Source organism: Cinclus cinclus, chromosome 2, assembly GCF_963662255.1.
Source record: "Cinclus cinclus chromosome 2, bCinCin1.1, whole genome shotgun sequence".
Classification (NCBI taxonomy): domain Eukaryota; kingdom Metazoa; phylum Chordata; class Aves; order Passeriformes; family Cinclidae; genus Cinclus; species Cinclus cinclus.
This window is the reverse complement of record NC_085047.1, coordinates 52,160,900-52,180,046: the sequence shown is the minus strand read 5'-3', so window position 1 is coordinate 52,180,046 and position 19,147 is coordinate 52,160,900. Positions and strand designations below refer to the sequence as shown.

Genomic DNA, 19,147 nt, shown 5'->3' with positions numbered 1-19,147 from the left:
CAATTCTAAGCTACAAACTCAAGATATTGCTTACAGACAGGTGATGAATAACTTAATCATTACATTGATCCCCATGATTTCCAAACCTTATAAATACAAACAACAATGAAGAAGGAAATTCAGGGATAAACTTACTAATACAAGGTGGATAACAAATAAGTAATCACATCAATAAATAATGATATGTTCCTGGTGCAAAGTGCCAATACAAAGAATCCATTATCTTTTTAAATAAATGACTGCAAGTGAGTGTAAATTCTGAGAAAATTACATTCCTGTTACATGCCTCATAGCCCTACCGACACAATATGTACATCTATGACAATACAGTCACCAAATATACAAAGAAGAAACATGAATTAAAGTGTATATACCCCTGGGTGTGTAATTTGATCAGTACAATGTGCAGAAAATTATTCTGATAGTTATCATTACGGTATTGTAAAAGATGAAGTGCCTTAGTCTGAGTGGCTTCAGGTGAGATTTTCAGAAGAACTGAAAAGAACAACCTCAGTCACCTCTGAAATGAAGCTAAGGCTCTCAAATAAACCAAGCTCCTCAGATTACAAATAAGGGGGAAAAAAAAACCAGTGGGGGCTCTCTTGCCCATGATTTATATGCCAAATGTTAATATTCCAGAAGTATAGCACTTTGTCTGTATTGGGAATCATTAAGCATTACAAAGCATTAAACTGAACTTCTCTCTTTGCTCCCTTTCTGTCTAGTCTTTAAATTTAAAAGGGAGGAAGTTAATTTCTATTGTATAAAGTATAAATATGGCAAATGATGGCTTTTTATCCAAATGCTTTGTGAGCAGAACTCCACTTAAGAGGGGTAAACTTTAGATTCAAAATGTGAAAAATGTGTTGGTGAAAATGTAAGAATTACTGTTTGCTCCCAAATTCAACCCTTTAACACAAGCTGTACCCTTAGGCAGATCTCCAGTCTGATTTGTGTGAATGCACCTGTTCCTTCAAGACATCAGGTTTAAAGTACATGCAAGTTGTAACTCCACAATAAAATTAAGAAACAGTTTTGTTCTTTATACAAGGTTTTACTTTTACAAAAGTATCCCTTTAAAGTTAAGATGTGCATCTGATGTACAAAGTATCAAACATATTTTTTTTAATCTCAGCTTGAAAAGAGGCTGGAGATGGGATGCATGTTAGGTTCAAAGCCTAAACATTGAAATAACTGGACACAAGGTTCCCCAGAATTTTCAAAAGTCTCTTGTGGCGCATCCTACTACCTTTTCTCAATAAACAAAGATATATGAAATAATTACCAAAACATTTCCTAATTCATATAATTTACATGATACAAGCTTGCTTTTCAGCAGCTGGTGTTCAGTTGTGAAAAAACACACAAAGTAAAATGGTTGCTGACTACAATGTACAGCTATTGCTGGGTGTAATGGAATGTACAACGGAGGTCAATGCAGACGTGGTTTTCCACCAGAGACTACACCTTTCTTTGCAGCACTTGTGCTCTCAGCTTTACCTGGGCTTTCAGCTCTTTACTGCGCTTCAGTATCTGTTCTGATGTTCATAATGCCACCGGTTAAAATCTATATTAAAAGCTACAATGCTGCCAGAAGCCATGCCGGTAATCAGAGTTCTGAAAAAGATATCGAAGAGGCTGATGTTAATTCTCTTTTGCCTTCTCCAGCTATGGTTTTTCATACATAGAAAAAAGCCAAAAGAACAGCTCACTTTTTTGCAACAGTGTCTGAAATTCTTAAGCTTGGCAGAAAATCAGAAATGTATCTCAAACTTTTGAAAACTTTTGGTTTTAAGGCATTTAATAGATGCTACTGCACTCTGATCCAAACTGACTACTCCTTTGTTCTTAAGTTAATGCAATTTTAGTCAAATTTTGCTAGCTGAGTGTCTGGCTTACTAACTTCAATTAAATAAGATCTCACCATAATGTTAAGTGCTTGCATTATGATACTCAAGTATCAGAAGAAGTGCTGAATCAGATAAATTAACAGGAAAACAACTGGAGTAATTGTTTCTTACACATCCTGTTAACAATTCCATAGCATATACTCAAAATTCATGGAGATGCATTCTTTCTGGAATTTTAGTATTTACATACAAATATGAATGACAAATTCACCTCTGATCATGAGACAGATCCATAGCTCTTATGCCAGCATCACAGCCAGGGTAAATATAGAGCTGCTTGAAGTCACAGGCCTGCCATACTTCCACTACACCGTTGTCTCCTCCTGTCACCAGGTTCTGCCCATCACTGCTCAGAAGGATAGCCTTCAGGAGAAAAAGAAAAATCCCAAGCACACAGTTAGCCTTTATGGGAATGGATCAATATTTTAAATACTGAATTGGCTTAAAAGCATTTCTTATGTTCTGCCCACTTTAAATTTGAAGCAAAATGCTTCCTCTCATTTTCTCCCTAATCCAAAAATAAAACAAACAAATTTTGTATCATCAAATTTTAAAAACAATTGTGTGGCATTAAACATGATAGATAACAAAAAAGCTCCTTGACTGAATCTGCCAATACTCGAGTTCAACACATTTCTACATACCATAATTTGTTCTACAATACTCAGTGCTACCACTACCACCTAAAGCAGAGCAGCGATCTGCATTCCTCATGCTGCTTCAAGTGCTAGTGACAGAGCAGAGCCCTGAAGGCATGAATTCATGTCTTGGCTAATAAATGAAGAATGAGGACATTTCAGAGCATTTTGTTTCAAAGACATATTTCCCACTGAAACTTAATTCCAAACAAAAATTCTGGGAATATTGTGGGCTCATGAACTATTTGTTCTTATTTATTCTGGAAAAGCTTAAGTGCATTTTCATATTTGGAGATGGTAATTAAAGGATATGTTTGAATGGCTTAACCAAGAGGCAGCAATTTTACATATATGATTTCCTTTAAACCATATGGCAAACAAATTCAATTAAGACAGCACACAATAAATGCTTGTTTGCATTTAGATTTACCCTGGTTGAATCATTGATTTCCATCTGAGCTAAGAGTTTGCCATTAATGCTGAAATTGCTGAATCGTCCTCGTTCATAGTAGATGATGCAGTGACCTTCACTAGATACTGAAATTAGGCGAGGGTACAGGCAGTTTTCTGTTCCTTCCAGGGCTCTCAGCAAGTCTCCAGTAATTGTGTGTACTAGGCAAGGACCTTCTGTATATGAAAACATAATATATCATACATTTGCTCTTTATAGCAATGATATAGTCTGTGCACAAAAATGATGCATAATACACATTTATATCACATTTATATATATTTATACACACATTAGTGCTGCATAGGTATAAGAAGCTGTAATGTTTACTTAAAGAATTTAAAATGCACAACAGAAAAGGAAATGCAAGAACTAGCATATTAAGAAAATAAATACAATATGCCCAGAAGTGTATTATTTACTTAGACTGGTAGGAGTTTTCCTTGATCTGTCTTCTCAAATGCTCTTTCCTCTTCCCAAGCATTCAGAAACTTCACTCTTATTTTTCTCCAACAACATGAACTCTCTTTAGCCTGCCCATTCACATTAAACAGATGTGGCCCTATCAGTGACTTGTGGAAGCAACTCCCATAGGGCATGTAATCATATTACTGCATATTTCTCCTATAGACAATGGCAGTTCCTGTAGATCCTCTCCCCCAATGAACATGTGATATGCATGGATTTCAGTCTGAATTTGTTTCAGCAATGGGAGTCATGCAAAAGCTGACAGACTCACAATGACACTTGGACTATAAGAGATTTTAGGAGATCACGCTGTATCTCCATTTGACAGATTTCAATATGAGATTTTAATGTCTGTTTATTACACTCTTGAAAGAAAGAAAGAAAGAAATGTCTATGAAGTCTACAATGCACATTTTAAGATGTAAAACTAAGCTTATTTACATTTCAAGAACAATGAGAAAAGATTTTTTGGAAAGTGAGATCTGTATTCCTACTAAGAAAAAAGGGTCTCTTCTCTGATAAATGTAATGAGTCACAGGAAATTCTTAATGTTTTCTGTTATGAATCACAGGATAATCCTGGACATCAGAGTAATCTCTTCCTTATACAACTGCTTCATGACCCTGAAAGTATACTCATACTGGCAGACTCAGCCACTTCTTGTTAAGTCCTTCTAACTTCTTTGAAATTCACACAGCAGCTGGGTTTGCTCAGGTAGAATGAATCAGCATCAGTGCATTTATCTGTGAACCCTCTGATACAGGTTTTTACCTGTGTTTGCATGAAGTCTTATGCAGAGGGACCCCAAGTTTGACTGCATCCATGGGATAGCACTGCAAAGGAAATCATCTATTTTCTCAAGTAGTTGAGTTTCAGCTTTGGAAATACTGAAGTGCCAGGATATTACAAAAAAGTGATGCTTTTGCCTTTAGAATGATTACCTGGTTAGATTTTTCAAAAGAAAATACCTTCATAGCTGAATGGCCATGGTACAAAAGGCACATCTGATTTAGAATGCCATTGTATGGATGTACAGACTGACCACTGTTTTTTGGGTTTGTTGGGTAAGAACATGGAAACATCAACCTGATTCACAAGGTTTTCCACAGATGACTCCTCAATGTGCTGACTTGCTGCCCCAGTAGGTTCTCAAGTGCTGCACGTGTCATCACAGTGCCACTGCCAGTTCCGGAGGAACAGCTGCCCACCAGGAAGCACAGGTTGAGCTCAAACTGAATGGCAGGGCAATGCTACATTGCCATGAGATGCAATCTAAGAAGCTGGAAAGGGACTGAAACTAACAGATCTGAAGAAAAAGCTTTTGAAAGGGCATATCTTGGAAAATAAAAATTTAAAAAATATTTTATCTCTGCATTTTTATATGGTATAAAGTTTCAAAAGGGAGAACATGGGAAGACTACTTCAAGAGACAGACGGGGCCTCCATTTCTCTTGGTCAATTATAAACATATTCTGAATCTGATTTTAAAATCTTTGGTTGTCCATCAGCTTTTACCTCTAAAAATGTGTAATTTACCAAAGCAGCAAATAGTTAATAAATCAGAAGATAATTGAGTACAGATTCAATCTAAATTAAGAAGAGGAAATTTGCATAAAGATAGTTGGAAAGGGTAGACTACTATTGCAGCCAGAGTGTATAAAGCTGCCTTAAATGGCAAGAAATAGCAATACTTCAAGAAAATTTTTTAACTCCAGCATCACTGTACATTCTTTTCACAAACGACTTTGCCTATGACTGTTATGTAGTATGCCATTACAAGAGTTAATGACCCATTAGGATTTTCTGTTAAAAATGGCTTTATTCAAAAGTTTCACACTCAGCTTGAAAATAAATGTTGAGAGCCAAGCAAGTACAAAAAGCAAAAACCCAGGAGCTCGACAGTGAGCAAAACCTGGCAGAGCAAGCATCACATCTTTCTTACCCTCAGAAGCAGCAAACTTAAAAATGAGTACAAAGATATCCATGAGGATGACTGAAACAAGCATCACTGTAGTGATGCAAGTCACTGGATATGAATGTAGGAGTAGAGTGGAAATGAGATAGGAAGACATATAAGTTAAAAGGAAATACAAGGGTGATGCAAAGAAAGGAAATAAGAAGGGAAAAGAGATGATGTAGCACAAAAGAAGAGAAAAGGGGGAGGGAGAGGCAAATAGGAAAGGAAAAGAGAAAAAGACATGCAGTTTGACAAGTTAAGAAGCTGAATGAGAGAGGACAGTGGTGGAAGAAAAGTGGATATGGAATTAAGGAGAAGTAGGAGAAAATGGGCAGAATCAGTGAATTTGAATAAATCAAGGAGAAACAGAGTAAGGAAGGATGAAGCAAACATTCATTGAGTCTGGTGCTTTATTTTCATTGATTACCAGTCATAAAGGATATTGCTGAAGGCTTGGAAAATTATTTTGAACACTTGTATTAGCAATTGTTTGGTGTTCTGGATTCCACAGACAACAGGGAGAACCTGCAACTGCTCATTATTCAGAAAACATTGCAAAAAAATGCTACTGTGCAGAATGCTGCACACAGTTCCAGAGCAAAGTGATCCTGCTTCCTTGGAGAGTGAGGTCAGTCCTATAAACTGCCTCTTAATTAAGATCAAGGTGGAGAATTTTGACCTGGTGCTCCCTGAAATATATGTATCTGTTAACAGGTTTCCTCAAAATCACTGGATGTCATTAGAATTACTGTACACATTTTTATAAAATAGTCTTCCAGATTTGGGCAGAATAGTTGCATTAACTGATGGTTGGATGAAATGATCAACTTAATTTGGGTCTAAATTTGTAAGTGCAGATAGTAAATAATACTTTTCAGAGAAAAGTGCTTCAGATTCTCCTAGAATTACAACACACCTTAGGGATAACTACAGCATATGTGGCTTGAGGGAAGTCTGAGAAATACTACTAAAAAAGACTCTAAAAATGTTGAGAGTTAAATCATAAAAATGTTTCTGACCTTTAGCACCACTGATAACAAGTCCCAGCTCTGCACAAACCGACACGCAGACAACTTCATGGTCGTGACCAGTTAGAACAGCGCGAGGAGCTGGATAATCACCTGTTTAAAAAGAAAAAAAAAGTGAGAAAAAAAAGAAAAAGAAAACAAGGGAATGCCAAATCAGACGTGGTTTATCAACAAAAGAACTTTGCTGTAATTTGCATAAAATCATTAGGCAAGAGAGAGGTGTAGTATGATTAAATATCTCACATTAGGAAACCAAGCAAAATACATTCTGATAACATAAAGCTTCAAAACCACAACATCCCAATACGTTAATGAATTAATTAAAAGAACACAAAGTGTGGTGCTATTGAAATCAGCTGTAATGCAAAGGTCTGCTACTGAACATATATGTATGTATGCCTCCAGACTTATGCTATGAACCTGAAGAACTTAGGATGTTCCTTTAATAATGATCCTAATTTGTTTCATGGAACTGGGGGTAGGAAAAGAAGAAAAGAACAACACTGTACTAGAAACATACTACTGCTGCATAGGTAATATTTATTCAGAGACATGTGGAACCATCACAAATAAAAATATACCTAAAATTATATATATATTCAGCACTGAAATATATTTTATTTTGGTTTCAAACAAGTGGGTATTTATAGAGTGTTTACATGACAAGCAGTAACATTGCTATTGTTTCTAATAACAACAGATGTTGGTAACCTAATTGTTTAGTGTTTGATATTGCTCTGCCAGGCTAAGAAAGTCAATTGGCGACAAAAAAATTAGCAACTTGCTAGATAACACGGAGTTCACATCATTATATTTGCATCATACAAATGAAATGCAGAAAATTGGGGTATTCAAAAGGACTGGAGCTCTGCCAGTGTAGTTCACATACTAAAATAAATTACCTAGGGAACTGCAGATAAATTACTGTAACATTAATTCTGTATAAAATAAAAAATGGTTAATCCACACTTTTGTCAACAAGAATTGGAAGGAAAAAACTCATTAATACCAGTCACCATTAATACCAGTGTTGGACTGGAAGTCTTACCTGGTTTTGCTAGGATGAGGGATACAGTTGGTAAAGATAGCTATATTAAAACAGGCTCCATTTATTTTTTGCAACATATTTGTCTTCATAATACAATGTCTTGATTTAAACCAGTTCTATATGTAACTGACTGTGGACAACATGGATGGTACAGAAGCTGGGTCAATGACAAATCCTATTTTTTTTGCCATAGAGAGGTAGGTACTGCTAGCTATATATAAAGATTTTGGAAATCAGAATTTGGAAATCAGCTTTCAGCTAGGAGCTGGAAATTGACTCTTAACCAAGTACTAACCAATAATATTATCTACGGGATAATATAAATCTTGGCTGGTAAGAAAGGCTACCAATAAAATAACTGATGCAAAGTTTCATGGGCAACTGTACAATGACAAGAGAAAGACATTATTATATCATTATTATATCATTGCCTAGTTAGATTAAAAAGTAGCAAAATGTGTTTTTTATTTATTTTCAATGCAGCCAGGTGGCAGTTGATGTTCCTGGACAAGTAAAAGCTCTGTTCACTGGAGAGATTACTTTCCAGAAAAAAAAGTGATAGAGAGTAGGATTTATGGAAAACTCCTTCAGTGTCAACTTTCAGTGCAGTACCTTAGATCAACAAATAAGAGGCAAGAACTACTTTGCCACTGAAGACCAGAAAGATGGAAGTCTTGTAGCCACATTTACAGAAATGAGCTCAAAGGAGGGTTACACAACTGACACAGGAGAGTAAGACAGGAAGCAGCACAGTGTTTAAAGTCCTCTCTTTTCACTGCCTAAGCTGCAAAGCAGTAGCTTTGTTGACTCAACTAACTGGGAGTCACAGGCACAAAAAATGTCCAACAGCCCAGAAACTTATCTTGCAGCTAATGGCACAGAGAGGTCCAATGGGTGAATGGCTGCACACATTTCACCTCTGGAAGAGAATGCAGTTTCCTAAGTGGAAATGCAGTTAAACCAAAAGGGAACTATATGAGCAGCTAAAAAAAATATTGCATGGGTTTTTGAAAGATATGCATTAAAAATGGAAGCTTGGATAGACTTTTGTGAGTCAATGAATTTAGTCTTCTTTTATTGCAGACACTCACATGATATAAACAGTTAATGAAATGGCTATCTTGGTACATGACTTGGAAGGATGTTCCAGACTCCAACTACTCTAAAGGAGAGAAATATTCTGAATTCCAATGTAAATTTGTTCTTGTCTACCTAGCACCTCTTTGTTCTTGCGTTTGCATTGTCCTTTAGCTTCAGGTCTTCTCCAGCATTTTGCCCTCATATGTATTTAAGGAATAAATCAGCCTTTTTGGTCTTTCCTTTTGAGTCTATTGACCAAACGAAACCCTTATAAACTCCTTTGAAGGGATGGGGTTGCCATTTTTTAGCCATTGCAGCAATCAGTTTCTTAGCCTGTCTAACTTCAGGCTCACTCTTAAAATTTGATTATCCAGAAATGTATAGAATTGTAGCTCTCAAAAATTTAGCATGAATCCACAGCTTTTCTTGTCAAATTCTAACATTTTCTGTTATCAAAATTTAATAAAAATTCCATGAATTTTAATATCTTTCTGAACAAGATGAGAATTACCAATCATGGATTTACAGACTTCAGTTTTAGACACAATAGTACAGTGTGTCAATCTAACGGATCTTGATTTCCAATGTACAGACCCATCAAAAATTTCTTACTTTGGATGCAAACAGCTACCTTAATAAATCCTAGTTTCCCAAACTTTAATCTATACTGTAAGAAAAGGATTATTTTTAGTCTGGAAACTGAAGATGTGAACTGAAAACTGAGCTTTACTGCTAGGGAAGGTTGGATGTCAGAAGAAACAGAAAGGTGCTTTGTATAGCTCATCATTTTAATTTTTATAATTTCTCCATCTACATTGCTTTGAGAACTCCATCTCCTTTCAAGGTTTTCTTTTCTCCAAGTGCATAACATAAAAGCAAAAAAAGGAAAAAAAGGGCAAAAAATTAAATTCTAAATTTTTCCCATTTTCTTTCTTCTGTATGTCCTCCTGGAAAAAAAAATATTATGCTAAATGGCCATCTTGGCCCAAGCTATGATTATAGAGGTGTCATCAGACTGTATAAAACTGGATGACTGAAATAATTAAATGGCTAAAATTTTTGAAGCAAAATAAATATTTTGCTTCACATTTTCAAAAGGAAATTTCCCTCAGTGCTTCCTAGGAAAGCTCTATAATATCAAGGAACTGTAAAATTCCAGAATACACCAAATAAGCATATTTTATTGACTTCTTGATTTATAAAAGAAAATGCTTATAAGAAACAACTTCACTGAAATGTAGATCTATTAGTCTTATTTGTCATGCTTTTCAGTAAATAAAAATTAATAATGGAATATCAATATTAGGAGTAACAGTCCACACGTAATTGAAAATGGGATTTTTTTTCCCTTAGGACTCAAAGAAAAAATTATTCACTTATAGTTTCTACAGAAAGAGCTGTGGAATGTACCTCAGTCATATTACATTTTATTGCAAAGGAAAGAAGCTGTGAACTCTAAGAATCATTCAAAATCTAGCAAAATATTCTGTCACTGTCACATCACCACTGATAGATGCAGCCAGAGGTCAAAGGCTGCAGCTCTAAGGGAAATGCAGGTGAAAATATCCTACCTAAGAACTGAGATACCATCACTGTAAACTCCCTGTAATTTCCCCAAAGGAGCACCTTTGAACTGAATTACTAGAGGGCAGAAGGAAAAAAAATAAATGTGCTGTATTTCCAAACAAGTTAAGTTTTTCTAGAAAGTCTAAAATAAAACAGGTACTTCCTTCTTGATGAAGAATATAATGCTTAATATTATTGTAAGGTTCTTCAGGAACAGATGGTGCTCCTGCATAACAAGGAAAAAAAGAATAGGGAAAGAAAGACAAAAGACACTGTGACTATTTCTCTCATATTGTCCTTTTCCAGGAATTATGTACATATTTCTACAGGGACACATCTAGGAGTCTTCTGTATGAAGAAACATGAGAGCACATGGCAAATTTTAGCTTCCATTTCATCTCTCAATTTGACAAAAGCAAGTACAAGGCTATACCTGAATTACTTGTTGAAAAGAATTTACATTGCAATTTGTTTTACTGTAGAGCTTTTCAGGGATGCTTATCAGAAAACAAAATTTTAGAAAATACAATGGCTTTCATGGAAGTAAATATGTAAGAACCTTCTCAAAATTTTACTGTCAGAAGACAAATCTTGGAGTTCGATTAAAAAATAAGGCTACAACTAATAAATATGAATATCTCAAAACAGAAAACTGTCAATAACAATGACTACAACATAAGGGAGCAATGAGTGCAAAAGAAAGACTTCTGAGAGGAAAATATTAGTATATTCAAAGTGTTCTCAGCTCTGGGAAGCAGAGCTGGTTTATTTGCTAGGAATTTTGTATATAGCTACAAACAATTCACCCAGGTAAGTGGGCTTTCAGGTACCTTGCACTAATCCAGAAGCTAAAATATAGTGGAGGACAGGAGATTATGGATTTGTAGCACCTCTTGCTACCTCTTTCACTAAATTGCTTTGGGATCTCGGGCAGGTTGCTGAACCACCTTGCACTGTACAATTCCCATGGAATATGCAGCATAGCATGGGCATAGACATCTGTTGATAAAATACTAGAGATAACTGCATCAACTCAGGTGGATTACTGGCTTGTTTACCTTTACATAGCAGTCTTAGAAGAGAGATGTCTTTGGCAACCAGAGCAGAGATGGTGCCAGTAAAATTTACAAGCTAATTTTCAAAGAGCTTCTGCTCTGGCAGAGCAGTGCTAAGATTCTGTATTTCAAAAATTAATACCTAAATTGTACAAAATTACAAGTACCATAATAAGTCCTTAAACAGACAAAGCAAAAAGCACATGTGCCCATGTGCTAGTGCAGGGCCTTCAGACACTCACCCAGTCCTCTTGGTGCAGAGCACACTGGTGACTCTTTTTAAACTGCTACCATTTCAAGGCTAAGATAGGGCATATTAAAATGTAGCGGGATATAACACAACAAGTGAAAGTTCTGAATTCAGAATAACTTGCAAATTAGAACTCTTGCAAGACACAATCCTGCAGAACCCTTGATGTTCACAACTTCAAATTGCTTCAAAATTACATTATGCAGAAGGAACACATAGATATCCTTCATGACAGACACACAAAAAATGTAGATTAACTTGATAAAGATATTTTATGGTAAAGTCTACCCTCCCTTTCAGATATATACTGAATACACTCACTGGGACAGGATGAATTTTTAGCACCTGTGAAGATTATGTTATATTGCTAAACAAACCCATTTTATGGCTGATAGACACAGCATTTTTCAGTGGTCAGCATAGTTGCTGTTAGAAAAAGTGGGGTTAACTCCCACACCTCTTGTGACCATCCTCTTGGAAGCCACAATAGGTAATGAGAAATGTCAAGTCCCAAGATCAATGAAATTTCAGGCTCTAGGGAAAAAAACCAGGAATAGCATTGATCTTTTTAAAGAACACCAGTCAGAGGGTGAATGTAATATATCGCATGGAGAGGCTCAAGAGGATAAGCGGCCAGGTCCAACATACTTACCTGACAAAAAATTCAATCAGCCTTTAGCACAAGCTGCCTACCCTTCCTTTCTTTCATGCAGGAGTCTGATTCCAATTAAAGTGTGCAAATTAATTTTTATCACTTCCAAATTAGTTTCTGAATTTGTGTCTGTTTCAGATGAAAGCATCTGTCCCTCACTTTTCTGCAATTCTATCATCCACTTTGGTATATCAGTTCAAAGACTCTGAGATAATTCTCATTTTCAAAGTCACTTGTTTGAAAGAGACATTCAATAAAGTAATCATAAAATATAAAAATAAAAATAAAACAGGTATAATGATACATGTTGAACTCCAGGGCATATCATGTACTTTCTCTGCTCCTTTTTGTGATGACTAATACAGTTGCCATGTGAGAACGAATTTGTATACGAATTAGCACTCACCTAAAACAAATCCCTATATATCATAAGAGAAAAAAACCCCAAAATATAAATTGTCAAACTCCATCAGAACAATTTTTCTATACAGTCTCTGAGAACTGCAAAGATTTACATTTTCTGTATCACTTCAAACAAATAAAATAAGCAAATGATGTCCTCTGCATGTGCCATGTCTTACTAAGAGAAAACAGATACCTTTCACTGTTCTCACAACTGCAGCAGATTTATACAATGTGGTCATCAGCTTAATAAGGAGCAGATTCAGATAAGCTATTTCAGATGGGCAATTTTGGCATAGGTATCTGACCCTGGCAAGAGGACTAAGCTTAATTTGGTTTATTTTTTTTGCAAAAGGTGGTACTTATGCAAGCAAGGATAAAGAAACAAAGGGAAGTTCAAATGTACATACATTCTGCATTCAACAGTCCTTCAGCCAACAGGAAATCATGCCACATCCCTTACTTTCCAGAAGTATTCCCAAACACCAGCCTCTAGTCTAGTCTTAACAGGACCTCCAACATCACCACTGCTGGAGCTTAGAAATGGCATGGCCATGAAACCAGTGTTGAACTAGAGAAAATACAAACAGGGACAAGATTTGCCCTACATGCTGCTGGTGAAGATATGTAGCATATGGCTCCTGATTTCTTGATTTATCTCTATATCCAATCATCATGACATGTAACATGCATAAATATGAGCATAGAAAAGAATTATGCTTTCTACCAAATCTGGAGGTTCTCAGGGGCCCCATCCTATGTTAACTTAGAGCTGATAGTCAGCACATGCCTGTGAACATGGAAATGAGGGCTTTAATTCCCCCTGTCTCTAGAGGTCAAGAACATAGTCTCCTACTTCCTGGACAAACACTCTAACCAAAAGATTTCCTACAAGCTATTTCACAAAGCTACTGTATGGAAAACATTGCATTTAAAATTGGGTAAAACTTCACTCTTCTCACAGTGATTGTGAGAGGTGTCAAGAAATTGTGCCAAGTGCAAACTAAACCAGAAACCAATTTTTAACACTTACTGTAGAATAGAAATGAAAACCTAATATATGTATTGATTGAAAAAAAGTATTTTAAAACTATAAAATTAAGCTTATCATGCTGTCATAGGCAAGCTTTCAACCACTGAGCTAGATCAATAACTTGGATCTTTTCTCAATTCTCCTCTTTAAACAGGAGCTGGTTCTGTATTTCCCACAGATCCAGCTGAGGAGAATCACTGAACATACACCTGTACAGGCATTTTAGCAGAAGGTTCTACAGAAATCTGACAGGTTAGGTTGTTGACATACATGTAGTTCATTAAAGACTACATCTACCTCATGAATTCTGGAATACAAATTTTAGCAGAATCTGTAAGAAATTTGATCTGACAATCTTTTGCCTGAGAGTATTTCACAATAAATTATTGTGATTTCTGTGTTTTTGAATGAAATGGTATCTATATTTTTGTATACAAATGTTAAACCACACAAACTGTTTAGGATGAGGTTTGCTTTTTCTTCCCTTTAAAATTTTCTGACATAACTAAAGTTCCTTTTGGCAACTGGATGTATTGAAGTTGAAATAGATAATTAACTAGCTTTCAGCTTAAAAGATAATACTATATCTGACACTTCCCTTTGAGTTCTTCACCTTCTTATATCTGGTGGTATAAAACACCTTATCTGTGTCTCCAGATGACAGCTTTTAAAAAACCAATAGCCCTTTATTCCCTCTGAAAATATCATCTACATCTTACTGGAAACTCATTCTAAAGATGTTAAGTAATTGGATTTGATCTACACTGATCATACCACTTTCATTCTTTCCTACAAGGTAAATCCTAACCTTCCAACAGCAGCTATAGAAGAGTAGATTAGGAAATATTTCTTTATTACTTTGGTGGCTTTAACTATGTAAAACTTCAAACATATTTTCATAAGGATTGTTGAGAATGCTTCACTCTTGGAAATTAGTTTAAAGGGAATCTTAGTCATACGACACCTATCATATCTGTTCATGGTAGCAAGCAGAAACTGCTAGTCATTACTTCAGCAGAAACACTTAGTAATTGCAGAAGTTTTTAAAGAGGCCCCTTTTTAAAAGGCTCTTTGTTTTTGTGATCTATCCCCATTAATGTATGTTCATGAAAAGTAGCTGTTAATAATGATAGGTTTCCAACCCATGTAGTTCTGGTTATAGCACAGTACTTAGCATATAATTACCATATCCATGGTGCTTCAATCCAGTGACTAGAGACAGAAATAATAGAAATGCCATCAATCTTCTTCAGCATGAGTTTTCAACACGTCTTCAACAGGAATATTAAAAAAGTCTTATCAATACATTTCAAAGCTACCACAGTGATCTTGGGTACTTAGTCTTCCTGAGTTCTGTTACCTGTGCCTGTAAGATTTCATTTGACTGAACATGACTATCTGCAGCACAGTCTCCTATTAATATGACTATATGGTCATTTCTTCAGAAAAACAGTGCCTTATCCATATAGAGATAGAGACAGAGAGCAAGTCACACAAGTAATTTTTGTTTTCATTTATTTCTGTCAGCCAGGTCATATCCTTCCTTTCATAAAGACCTCCAAGGCAGGCAATTTCAAAGTTATACAGCTTAGATATTAAATCTGAGATACCAAAAAATACCACCTTTGTGCATTCAGACATGTAGGTGATGACAGAATAACACCACTAAAATAATTCTATCTGGAAAAGAATTGAAGCAGTTTGTATCAGCCAGAAAGGAGATGCTAATTAAAGGCTGTCCAAGCCCTTTGTAATCAAAGGAGGTAAGGGGAAAGTCTTACATTTTTTCTCTTTAATGAGTGTAAAAACCTCTTTTTATTTTTGTCTTAACATAGAAATGGCTAATACCTTATATGAATCACACAGGCATTCAAAGAAGAAAAATGGCATCAACCTGAATAGACTGCTAAGACATGAAAATCCTTGTCAGACTGAATTTATCCATATTGGAAAATTACATACTAAGAAGACATGAAATATAGGCAAAAATTAGAGAAATTTGTTATTGGAACACAATTTTATTTTTTCCCCTCTATTCCCTCTGTTATAGAAGCAAATAAAATCTGGCGAGAATACAAGGCTTTTATCTGTCCCCTTTTATCTGTAGCCCTTTTACTCTGCTTAGAGACAAATGGAAAAAAACCTACAACTTCAATAGAAAGTTTCCTGCCACAAAATTAAAAAAAAAATATTTACTTTGAAATAAATAAAACACTTTTCTACCAGCCATTCAGTTGAAGAAATACTTTCACCTAGATGTCTGTAACTGACAATACTACCTCCAGTCAGTATTTGAATCAAAACTGATAGTAACAGATTCTTCCATTTTTATCCAAAGGCAAAACTCTTCTGTTGAAAATTATCATTAGAAATTAGAAACTTCTTTAAGTTAAATGGAATTAGTGCTGTATAAAGCAGTTCTAGTATATGGATAAACCACTCTTCTTTAGCTGCAGCCATATCTCTGGCTTGGGTGATGGGATCTTCAGATTAGTGGTGCACTCTAAGTGCCCTTCTATATAAATTAATATTAGTATTGTGTCCCACTCACTCTGAGAAGCACTGATAGTCCCATGCAAATGAAAGGTAAACTTTTCCTGACATTTTATCTTTTTTTCTATTTTTATTCAGTCAGATTGATTCCCCAAAGTATAGAAAGACCTTTCTCAAGAGAGTCTCATTTAATTCCATGGCATGTGAGACATTCCCTTTTTGAAAAGGCAAGCAGCTGATATAGCATGCTGTAGCACAAAAGGAGTAAGTTAAAATGCCAAAAACTATTTCCAGGGAAAGGGAAGTCAAAATATAGTGATATATGTCCTGTCACTTAAAGGCCACTACCATCTTGTTCTAGTTTATGATGACATGATGCTATAAGTGATAAAGGCAATTACAAACTTAGGAACTATACTCCCATCCTATTATCTCTTATCATGCAGAGAGTATTTAAACTTTTTTGGCAAGCAATCAATGCACTGTTTAGCAAGTGGTGCTCTTCTTACACCAACTTTCAACCTGTAAGCAACGTTACTGATATATTTGGTAACAAGCTTCTTTCTGAAGCTGAAAGAGGGAATGTTAAAACAAATGGGTGTGACAGAAGACCTCTGAGAGAGGTGTTATTTAACGGATACTTACTGCTGTTTGGATTGTCACCTATAATATGATGTCGGCCACTCCAGTACCAAAGCAGCAATGTAGCATCACGAGACCCAGACACGATGTAGCAATCGCCCCCAATGTAGGACTCTGACCTGGCAAGGCAAGTCACGACATCCCAGTGGCCAAACACAATCTGAGTTAATTTTCCTGGTGGGAATGCAAAGTCATACAAATTCAGTTTTCTTAGGTACTTGGAGCATTTAGAAATCATTAACTATATAGTTAATATTCAGTTCAAATGTAATTTTCATCTTTAAAGTTCACTAAATGCTACAAGAAAATTAATAAATCACAAATATTAAACTTTTTTTTTCCACCTTTTTTTTTCGTTCCTATCGAGGGCTGTGCTCTGTCAATCCATAGTCTAACCCTTATTTCTGAAAATCAAGGCAGTGCTGCAGTCACTGAATGTTAAGTGGAGCTACAGCTCCATCAGTATTTAAGCAATGGCATTAGAACAGTACTTATGAATTTCATGAGTGATATACATAAGACTGCACATGAACTATTCCATAATTGTACTACATTATTATGTTAAAAATGTGGATTTGTTCTATGTAAATGTCAAACTAAGGTTTACTATGATTATCATCTCCCCTTTCTATTATTTCGATTCATTTTTAGCAATATACTGAGTGATATTAGGCTAATCAGACAAAGCAACAAAATATTGGTTCCTGTAGCAGGATATTCAACCTAATTCCTTACAACCTGAAATAAAGAGAGCTAGAAATAATAGATCCATGAAAATAATGTAACAAAAATTTTGGTTGATCCTTTTGATATGATAAATTTCATGAAAATAACTATGGTTTTCAAAAGTTAAACCAGAGAACCAGAGAGCTGTATTTGAGGTCACCTGTTTCTGTGGAATAAACTCGAAAGCTCTTGTCCCAGAAACCACAGATAAGAATGTAGCGATTATCTGCCGTGACCACGAAGCAATGCGCATTGATCTGGATGCTCTGATCCACAAGGTCTGTGATCTGACGTTTGTTCACACCAGAGTTATTGGCTGTAACAAAATGCAAAACACATTTTACATGTAAGCCATTCCAACACCTTCCTGTCATCCATTTACAGGAGAAAATGAATACATTTAACTTTCAATGAACTGTGAATTTGTTGTTGAGTAAGCATTTTAAATATGAACATTTAGAGCTGTCTATATGGGTGTCAGAAACACAAAATTATTATAAGATTTCTAGTTCCCCTTTGAATAAGATAAGATTTTACAGGAGATGACAATTTCTTATAAGCTGCCTGATGCACTGCATAATATGAGGTAATAATGGTATTGCTCTGCAGAAGTAATCTCCCAAACAATCTGAACCAGGGGAAAGTGGCGGAAGTTCATATAAAATATGAAATCAATATTAACTATACTGCAGAAAGCCAGCTCTTGGTGGCTGGTATCTCTTCTACAGAAAACTGCTTGTATTGTGTGGCATTGACAACCACATACCTCCAGATGCTTAACCAGATTGAAGACATAATGATGGGCAGACCTCATTGTGGTCTTCAGCATCCTCATGAGTGGAAGTGGAGGAGCAATTACTGATCTCTTTACTCTTGTGACCAGGGACAGGACTCAAGGAAAAGGCATAAAGCTGAGTTAGGGGATGTTTGGGTTGGATATCAGGAAAATGTTTTTCATCCAGACGGTCTTTAGGCACTGGAACAGGCTCCTCAGGAAGTGGTCACAGAATCAGCCTGACAGAGTTCAAGAAGAGTTTGGACACTGCTCTCAGGCACATGGTGTTCCTTCACACTGGGAAATCCTGCACAAAACCAGCAGTTCGAATTGATGCTCCTGATGGGTCCCTTCCAACTCAGCATATTTTATGATTCCAGGTATCAATTCAAACTTAATGTGATTTTCCAGTGGAGGAAAATTAAGTCTTATCATTTGCTCCTCTCCAAGCAGATACCCAGGCCACAGACAGTACTTTTAAAAGAGGCAATGACACCTATAAACTTCCTCAGACAGAGGGAAAAGGAAGGGTTTATGCAGAATCCCACCAACCCAACTGCCAAACAGAGTTGTTTAGAAGGATACTAATGACTGGGAAACCCTATCTAATGCACTCTGTACTCCCTGAGACACAACAGACAAGATATGGCAATACCATAGAAGTGTGTTCCATCTCAGTATTAACTTTCTGAAAGTTGAGTATGAAATCTAAGTTAATTTTACCAACTCCATCCAGACTTACTCCAGAAGATATTTTTTCACGTGAAAAGTCATCTCACACTGTAATAGCTGTCTAAGTGCTAGACAGCTCCAGAAGAGAGTTTGTCTTTGTACAGTAGTTATGGAGGGAATCTTGACAACTAACTTCAGTTACGAGAAGTTAGGGAGGTAAAAATCATTACGAGAAACATGTTTCTTCTAACACACTAACACAACTTAATGCAGATAATAATCTGAGTTTTCCCCTACATTT

General features: G+C 35.9%; 1 protein-coding gene across 4 annotated transcripts in view; it reads right to left on the bottom strand.

Moving 5' to 3' along the window:
• Window positions 1-1,526: 1,526 nt before the first annotated feature.
• NBEA (neurobeachin) overlaps window positions 1,527-19,147 on the bottom strand; it is a 448,312-nt gene continuing 430,691 nt past the window's right edge. For all 4 annotated transcript variants that reach the window (XM_062487643.1, XM_062487641.1, XM_062487644.1 and 1 more), the window contains 6 exons: window positions 17,560-17,715; window positions 16,677-16,847; window positions 6,444-6,545; window positions 2,979-3,175; window positions 2,122-2,273; window positions 1,527-1,617 (listed from right to left, as the gene is read on the bottom strand). In XM_062487643.1, the coding sequence (XP_062343627.1) occupies window positions 1,527-1,617; window positions 2,122-2,273; window positions 2,979-3,175; window positions 6,444-6,545; window positions 16,677-16,847; window positions 17,560-17,715 (869 nt within the window). The remainder of the gene's footprint in view (window positions 1,618-2,121; window positions 2,274-2,978; window positions 3,176-6,443; window positions 6,546-16,676; window positions 16,848-17,559; window positions 17,716-19,147) is intronic.